The sequence below is a fragment of the Onychomys torridus genome, chromosome 2, assembly GCF_903995425.1.
Source record: "Onychomys torridus chromosome 2, mOncTor1.1, whole genome shotgun sequence".
In the NCBI taxonomy this organism is placed as follows: Eukaryota; Metazoa; Chordata; class Mammalia; order Rodentia; family Cricetidae; genus Onychomys; species Onychomys torridus.
In genome coordinates this window covers 63,729,835-63,739,074 of record NC_050444.1, presented here as the reverse complement: position 1 = coordinate 63,739,074, position 9,240 = coordinate 63,729,835, and the positions used below count along the sequence as shown (strand labels likewise).

Sequence of the window (9,240 nt, the reverse complement as noted above, 5' to 3'; positions counted from 1 at the left end):
GCTCTACTTTTTTCCTATATTCAGAGGATGTGGATGGAGATGTGGGGCCTAATTGGACCTGGAACTGTTCTCTCTTCTAAAGAGGAAGCTACAGGCTGCTGAAAACCCGTGGGATCTTAGGCTAGTCTTATTCCTTTTCATACAATAAGGGGCTGGGAGGGTGAAGTGAGGCTCTTGAAGCTACACTTTGAGGACCTGGATTCTTACACTAAATCCGTGAGTTACTTTAGCCCTTCAGATCCTTAGTGTCTTTATATGTAAAACAAGGATGGTGACTATGATACGGGCCGCTTAAAGGATGTGTTCGAGAGTGTGTCAGAGACCTGAGCAAGGTGACATGCTCCAGACAAAATGAAAGACTAAGCCTTTCTGCTGGCCTCTGTATGTAAGGGAATCACGCCTGACAGTATCTGGCTCAGAAAATATGGAAAGAGCTGTTGATGCCTTGGGAAAAGAGGGAAGAAGGAAAAATCTCCGCCCAGTCATCAAGCAAAGTTAGGCCTCCTAGTAACCATGGCAACGGGAATGGGGTCAGTCCCCAGTGGGAGGGCTGAACACAACAGCTTGACTACCCAAGAATGTCACTATGGCAACCACGGCAACGAGTCAGCGTCAAACCTTTGATCGTTATGGCGACAGATTAAGGCAGTTCTACGAGCTGGAGAGTAAACTGAGTCACGGCTTTGGGTACAGAACTTGGTGGGAGGTATTTCTGTACCACTTGCAGACAGAATATTGCCTCAATTTCGACTACAATACCCAGGAACTTCTTGGTTCTTGAGAACCAGAACAAACCTGCAGCCCCGGTCTCTCTCTTCAAACTCTACGTTTCCCAGGGAACGTTTTGACGTACGCTCTGCCAAGTACGGCGATGGTTGGGGGGGAAGGGGGCGGGACGGACCAGGGCAAAAAGTGGAAAGAGACGCCGGAAGTACGTCGGGCGGAGTGGAACTTCAGGAGGAAGGGCTCGGGTTTAGGCTTCAGGGGAGGCCGCTCTGCTCCACCTCTCGTTGGTTCCGGAGGTCACTGAGGCTGCGGGAAATGCTGGCGCGCGCCGCGCGGGGCACTGGAGCCCTTTTGCTGAGGGTGAGAACGAAGCAACCTTCTTCAGAGGCCCGGGACAGAGATCACCTGGGTCCTCAGCTGGGAAGGAGCGGGATTCCAACTTTGGGGAAGGACTGGGGTCAGAGGTCATGGTCCCCACGTGAGTCATTCTCCGGGGATCGTGATTTGGGGAGATGCCTTCCGAATAGAGATAGGGTTCGGCGCCGCGTCCTCAGTCGACTCTCCTCTTTCTTCAGGGCTCTGTGCAGGCTTCTGGCCGAGCTCCGCGCCGCGCCTCCTCCGGACTGCCCCGGAACACGGTGTTACTGTTTGTGCCGCAGCAGGAGGCCTGGGTGGTGGAGCGAATGGGCCGATTCCACCGGATCCTGGAACCTGTGAGAACCTCTTTTGTCCACCTCCCGCCAGCCAAGTGATCCGATCTCTTACTCATGTGGGAGTGGGATTTCCCGGGGCCTGTCTGCACTTTTGCCCCTTGACTACTGGGACCATGCCTAGCAGGGACCGGTTCTGGCGGAGCCCAGTCTCCTGACCATCACATGCGTGTTTCGCTGCTTTTCTTATTACTCTAGTATTCCACAGGCTGCATTCTTAGAACCACCCATCCTCTCTGCTCCACCTGTCTGCCCAAAGATGGCTATTCTTTTTTTTTTCGAGACAGTATTTCTCTGTGTAGCTTTGTGCCTTTCCTGGATCTCGCTCGGTAGACCAGGCTGGCCTCGAACTCACCGAGATCCACATGTCTCTGTCTCCTGAGTGCTGGGATTAAAAGTGTGCGCCACCACCGCTCGGCTAAAGATGGCTGTTCTTGCTGGCTCCCATTCTGTTGACATCCAGAAGCCTAGTCTTTCATTCTTCTGCTCTTAGGTTTCCCTATCAATGACACCTCGGCCTTTGAGGACGTGTCTTGGTAGGAGCTATCACTTCCCTGGGTATGGCCCATCCATGACTTTCTGCTTTCTGCAGACTTAGCTAGAATTCCAGCTTATCGCCCCCACTTTTCTCAGAATCCATGACTTCTTTTCCCAGGGCTTGAATGTCCTCATCCCTGTGTTAGACCGAATCCGATATGTGCAGAGTCTCAAGGAAATTGTCATCAATGTGCCTGAGCAGTCGGCTGTGACCCTTGGTGAGAGACCCAGAGAGATAGGGATGCACGAAGCATATTAGGATGTGGTTGCTATGGATCCAGAACTTGTGGGGAAAAAAAGAGCTTTAGGGGGTGGGAGGAGGAAGGAGAGGGGGGCCTGTGGATAGCATGTGGAGTGAGTAGAAAATTTCATAATAAAGAAAAATGAAAAAAAAAAAAAAAAGAAAAAGGAAAAAAAGAGCTTGTTGGGACCACTTTCCTTTTCTCTTTCTTTTGCTTCTGCAGATAATGTAACTCTGCAAATAGATGGAGTCCTTTACCTGCGTATTATGGACCCTTATAAGGTATCTGCCCCTGGCTTTTGTTTTTGTTTTTGTTTTTCGAGACAGGGTTTCTCTGTGTAGCTTGGGAGCCTGCCTGGACTAGCTCTGTAGACCAGGCTGGCCTCGAACTCACAGAGATCCACCTGCCTCTGCCTCTGCCTCCTGAATGCTGGGATTACATGTGTGCGCAACTACCGCCCGGTAATAAGAAGTCTCAGCCCAGCGTTGATGGCGCATGCCTTTTTTTAGCCAGAGTTGAGGACCGAACCCAGGGCCTTACACTTGCTAGGCAAGCACTCTACCACTGAGCTAAATCCCCAACTCTGCCCCTTGCTTTATCCAGCCTTCTGAATAGCCCCTCATTAAAATCTTGTGTCTTCATTTCTTACCCTATAACCTCCTCTTTCAGGCAAGTTATGGTGTGGAAGACCCTGAGTATGCTGTCACCCAGCTAGCACAGACGACTATGAGATCAGAGCTTGGCAAACTCTCTCTGGACAAAGTTTTTCGAGTAAGCAGATCTGGGCCTTAGGGCTTGCGGGCACATTCCTTGCCCTGTCAGATCTTTTCTGGAGCTCAAGATTAACCCCAGGATCTTCTCAGTTTAGGCTCCTGGTTGATGCACTGACTTATGCTGCTCACATTTATCTTTCTCTAGGAGCGGGAATCCCTGAATGCCAACATTGTGGATGCCATCAACCAGGCTGCTGACTACTGGGGAATCCGCTGCCTGCGTTATGAGATCAAAGATATCCATGTGCCACCCCGAGTGAAAGAGTCTATGCAGATGCAGGTGGGGAACTGGATTTGGTACTCTAATCCCAATGGGACTAGAATCCCCTGTTGTGGTAGATACAGTTGTAAGTCCTGGTTAGAGTTTCCCCTGGCTGCTTCTTGATGGGGTCGTTGGGGCTTCCAGGTAGAGGCAGAGCGGCGGAAACGGGCCACAGTCCTAGAGTCTGAAGGGACACGAGAGTCAGCTATCAATGTGGCAGAGGGGAAGAAACAGGCCCAGATTCTGGCCTCAGAAGCAGAAAAGGCTGAGCAGATAAATCAGGCAGCAGGTGAGCAGTGAGTGGCATAGAGGATAAGGGAGGAACACAGACAGCATGGGTCTTAAAGGTAAGTGCCGGAGCAGGAGCTTTGGGGTACTCTGATTTCATGGGTCAAACTGTCTTTTTTTTTTCCTTCCAGGAGAGGCCAGTGCAGTTCTGGCCAAGGCCAAGGCTAAAGCGGAAGCAATTCGAATCCTGGCTTCGGCTTTGACTCAACATGTGAGAGGCTGGTGGGTGGGAATGAGGGACAGGAATAGACGACAGAAGGGCTGCGCTCATCTACCCTTAAGGGGAGTTCCTGACATTGTGGGCTTCATTAAGGCAGATGACATGAGCTTTGTATTATGATTGATATGCCCCTTTCGCAGGAACCTGACCTTTCTCTTCTCTCCCCAAACCTGTGACCTTGGATTTTATCCCTCGTGCCCGTAGAACGGAGATGCGGCAGCTTCCCTGACAGTGGCTGAGCAATATGTCAGCGCATTCTCCAAGCTTGCCAAGGACTCCAACACAGTCCTCCTGCCCTCCAATCCCAGCGACGTCACGAGTATGGTGGCTCAGGTTAGAGCTCTTTGAGGACAAGCATACAATAACAATGTCAGGCTTGGCGAAGAATGAAGAATTTCCACTTGCTCCTGTAGAGACCTATGTCAGTGTTCTGAGTCACCCTGTTGTGATGGGCTGTAGGATTCTTATCATTGAGTGCAAAGCTTAGAAGACTTGAAGGAACAAGAAAAACCAAGGGGCTGGGTGTGATGGTGCATGCCTGCAATATCAGCACCCAGGAGGAGATGCAGGAATTTCACAAGTTAGAGACCTATCTAGGCTCCATAATGCAACTTTGTCTCAGAAAGAAAGAGGGGGGAAATGAAAGAACCAGAGGAGTTGAGTAGTCCCTTTTAGTAGTTTGGGATAGAGCTTCTGCGGTGTCCTTACGGTGCTCTCTCTCTCTCCCCTCAGGCCATGGGTGTATATGGGGCTCTCACCAAGACCCCAGTGCCAGGAGCCCAGAACTCCAGCGAAAACAGCAGAGATGTCCAGGGTGCAGATGCAAGTCTTGAAGAACTGGGTAGAGTCAAGCTCAGTTAAGGAGATGCTTGGCTGGGAAGTCTTGGGGCAGGGAACAGTACTCTCAGATTCTGGCTCTAGCCTCCCTGCCAAAATTTTAGTTTTTATTTTTTTATTTGAACTTAATAATCATGTAATAAACTTATCAGTGGCAAATTGGAAACTGTCCTCTTTGATTAGGGGTGAAGTTAGAAAAATCACCCCTGTTTTCTTTGGATGTCCACTCCCACCTTCCAGTCCAGGTAGGTCTGGAGAGCAGATTCTCCATGATAAGAATGAACTTCACGTGACATGAAATCATCCTGTCTTCAAGGGAAACCCGCACTATAGAGGTATAAAGCATGCGTCCATTAAACTGGCAGCTGGAGAGCATTGTTGCCCACCCCTGCATGCGCGCGCGCACACACACACACACACACACACACACACACACACACACACACACACACAAAGTGGTGCAGGTATTTGGGGAAACATGGGAAAAGAGGACTACCTTTGCAGAATGGTACTTTGGAGATCTAGAAGGGCTGAGGGTGTATCTCGTTCATTCAAAACCATTTAATATCTACTGTGGACCAGGTAGAATGTTAAGATACCAACCTGGGTTTACAAGTTAAGGGATGGCCATGGTGATACATACCTAAAATCCCGGCACTTGGTAGGCTGAAGCAGCAGGATTGTGAGTTCAAGGCTAGGTTGCTTGAAGTACTTAGTGAGACAGAGCGGCAGTAACCAAATTGACCAGTGGCGTCTGCTTCCACGGAATACAAAGTCAGGTAGAATACAAGCAAGCAGACAGTGATAGGAAGTCATAATGGGGCTGAGGAGGATCAGTGGGTACACCCTCGTGCTGTGCAAGCCAAATGACCTGAGTTAGATCCTGGAACCACGTAAAGGGTGGAAGGAAAGAACCAGTTTCACAGAGGTCTTCTCTAACTTCCACATGCATGCCGTGGCGCGCGCATGTGCGCGCACACACACACACACAATAACATTTTGTTGTTGTTGTTTTTGTTTTTGGAGATAGGGTTTCTCTGTGTAGTTTTGGTGCCTGTCCTGGATCTTGCTCTGTGGACCAGGCTGGTCTCGAACTCAGAGATCCACCTGCCCCTGCTTTCCGAGTGCTGGGATTAAAGGCGTGCATCACCACTACCTGGCACAATAACATTTTTTTACTTTATAAGAACTTTATTGACAGATAATTCACATAGTATACAATTTCCCTGTTTGCACAATATGATAGACTTTAGTCCAGCAACCTCATAGGCCCATGACACCATCACCACTTCCTGAATAACATTATTTTTAAGTCATGGTGCTCTGATAAAAAAAGCTAACATAAGTTAGCTTGAGTTCCAGGAGACTGATGAAAATTAGACCAGAGCTTGGATATGAAGGGAGGAAAAGAGACCCGTTTGGTGATCTGGAAATGAAGGTGTCAGGAGTTTGTAAATGCTGAGAGGCAGGGCATATCTGGCTTAGAAACATGAGCCAAGGAACTGTGGCTGGGATAGTTAACAGAAGCAAAGAAGTAGCAACTGGATGTATTTAAGGGGAAAGAAAGAACTACGTAAATTTGTAGGGCTCATGTAGAGAGGTGCCCCATATTTACTAAGGAACCAAAAGAAAGTTGAGTGGTTTTCTTACTGAGATCCAACTCACATACTATACAAATTACCCATTTTATTGTTTCTGGAGATCGGCTCTCTGTAGCCCAGGCTGGTCTTGTTCTTGTGGTGCTAATATAGGTATGTGCTGCCATCCTCAGCCAACTTACCCATTTTATGTAGGGTGTTTTTAGTTAGCTACTTACTGATTTTGAGAAAGTGTTTTATGTATCCCAGGCTGGCCCCAAACTAGCTAGGATGACCTTGAATGTCTATTCCTCCTGCTTCTGTCTCTCAGGGCTAATATTGCAGATGTAGGCAGCTATGCCAGGTTCTGTGGAGTGCTGGAGATCTAACCAGGGTTTTATACATGCTAGGCAAGCACTCTGTCAGCTGAGCTGCACCTCCATCACCTATTTCTCATTTCATTTGTTTGGCTTTTTTTGTTGGTTTGTTTGTTTTTGAGACAGGGTTTCTCTGTGTAGCCCTGGCTGTCCCAGGAACTCGCTCTGTAGACCAGGCTGGCCTCGAACTCACAGAGATCCACCCGGCTCTGCCTCCCAAGTGCTGGGCTTAAAGGCGTGGGTGCGCCACCACTGCCCGGCTTAACTTTCTCATTTTAAATGTAAAATTAAAACAATAAATCTCACCTTTAATCCCAGCACTCCAGAGGCAAGGACAGGTGGATCTCTGTGAGTTTGAGGCCAGCCTGGGCTACAGAGTGAGTTCCAGGAAAGGCTCCAAAGCTACACAGAGAAACCCTGTTTCGAAAAACCAATAATAACAATAATAATAATAATAATTCCAGTAAATTTTAACGTATTTACAGACTATGTGTAAGCACAAATTTAGAACATTTTTTTTCCCTCCCTACGCACATTATTGCATGCAAACACCAGGTTTTGTTTATCCATTCACTAATAGAAATTTGAGTTTTTATCTTTAGGTAATTCCAGATGCTAATTTGGATGTTTATATATAGTTTTTTTTTTTTTTTTTTAAATTTGAAGACAGTTTCTCTGTGTAGCCCTGGCTGTCCTAGAACTCGCTCTGTAGACCAGCCTGACCTCAAACTCAGAAAGCTACTTGCTTCAGCCTCCCTAGTGCTGGGATTAAGGGTGTTTCCCACCACCACCTGGCACATATAGGTTTTTATTTAGATGTATTTTTAAAATTTTATTTACTTACATACAATGCTCTGCCTGCATGTATGACTGCAGGCCAGAAGAGGGCATCAGATCTCATTACGGATGGTTGTGAGCCACCATGTGGGTGCTGGGAATTGAACTCGGGACCTCTGGAAGAACAGCCTGTGCTCTTAACTGTTGAGCCATCTCTCCAGCCCCTTTAGATGTATTTTTAAAGACATGTTTTAATTTATCTTGGTGTGTTAGTTCCTCTTTTGTCACTGTGATAAAATGCTCTGGCAAAAACATCTAAAGGAGAAAGTTTATTTAGCAAACAGTTTCAAATTACAGTCCATCATGGTAGGGGAGTCGCAGCAGTATGAACTGGAGAGATGGCTCGGTGGTTAAGAGACCAGTTGCTCTTCCAGAGGACCTGGGTTCAATTCCCAGCACTCACATGGCAGCTCATAGCTGTCTGTAACTCCAGTTCCAGGGGACCTGACACCCTCACACCAGTGCACATAAAATTAAATTTAAAAACAAAGAGAGGGAGAGAGAGAGCAAAGAGCATGTGCTGCTCTTGGAGAAGACCAGAGTTCATTTCCTAGCATCCACATCAGAAAAACTGCAACCTTATATAACTCCAACTCCATCAGAATCCCAACACTTCAACCTCCATAATGCACCTGCACTCACATGCACGTACTCACACACAAATACACATAACTAAAAATAAACTTTCAGAAAAGCTTGAAGCAGCTGGCCACATTACACCTGTAATCAGAAGAGAACAATGGCAGTAGGCATTCTCTGAATGCTTACCATCACTCAGCTCACTCTTACTCTGTTCAGGCCCCCTGCCTAAGGGATGGTGCCATCCACAGTGGACATGTCTTCCCACCTCAACTAACATAACCAAGATAACCCCTACAGTAGGCATGTCCAGAAGCCCATCTCCCAGGTGGTTTTAGAGTCTGTCAAGTTGACAGTTAACATTATGCATCACACCTGGGTATCTATGTAGGTGTAGCTGGAGTTTTCCTGTGTTCACCCGTCTCCTGCAGCTGCTCAGATCCAAGTAAACACAGAGAGACTTATATTACTTATAAACTGCATCGCTGTGGCAGGTTTCTTGCTATCTAGTTCTTATGTCTTAAATTAACCCATTTCTATTCATCTATACGTTGCCACGTGGCTTGTGGTTTACTGGTACTTTACATCTTGCTTCTCATGGCAGCAGCTGGCATCTCCTGACTCAGCCTTCCACTTCCCAGAATCCTCCTCTCTGCTTATCCTGCCTATACTATACTTCCTGCCTGGCTACTGGCCAATCAGAGCAACACATTTCACAGCATACAGAAAGACATCCCCAGCATGTAGGCGTGGAATTTCTGGGCAATAGAGCAGCTAAACCTTTTGAGAAGCTGCTTTCCAACATTGCTGTGCCATCTTACAGTCCCCACCTGTGTGGAAGTTCCAGCTTCTGCACATCCTTGCTAATACTTGTAATCATCTTCCTTTCTCTGTGTTGGCACTGGCTGGCCTTGAGCTTGTGGCAACCCTCCGCCCTGAGTCCTGGGATTATAAGCATGAGCTACCATTCCAGCTGTTTGCTTTGGTGTGCTAGGGATTGAACCCAGAGACGCCAGTCAAGCACTGTACTGCTGAGCTACATCTAGTCCAAACTAATACATTTCAAGTGCTAATTCTAGCACCTCCCAGATAGCTAATGATGTTGAGAATCTTTCCATGTGTTTATTGGCTATGTGTATCCTTTTTAGAGAAATGTCTGGAGGCCCATTGTTCATCTTTAAATTGCATTACTTAATTTCTATTAATTAAATTTTGTTATGTGATGAGTTTTTTGGTTCACATGTATGTATAGTACCATACATGTGCCTAGAGCCT

General features: G+C 47.3%; 1 protein-coding gene across 2 annotated transcripts; it reads left to right on the top strand.

Annotated features, from left to right (window-relative positions):
* Nucleotides 1–951: 951 nt before the first annotated feature.
* Stoml2 (stomatin like 2) lies at nt 952–4,761 on the top strand. Of its 2 annotated transcripts, none has more exons than XM_036178487.1 (10): nt 952–1,086; nt 1,302–1,439; nt 2,092–2,191; nt 2,438–2,496; nt 2,885–2,986; nt 3,134–3,268; nt 3,395–3,539; nt 3,670–3,749; nt 3,963–4,091; nt 4,491–4,761. In XM_036178487.1, exons 1-10 carry the CDS (start codon nt 1,042–1,044, stop codon nt 4,617–4,619), a joined length of 1,062 nt encoding a protein of 353 aa, XP_036034380.1. In that variant the 5' UTR covers nt 952–1,041; the 3' UTR covers nt 4,620–4,761. The 2 variants fall into 2 exon arrangements, with proteins under 2 accessions (XP_036034380.1, XP_036034381.1); XM_036178488.1 differs by lacking the exon at nt 952–1,086 and adding an exon at nt 1,102–1,204.
* The last annotated feature ends 4,479 nt before the right edge of the window (nt 4,762–9,240 follow it).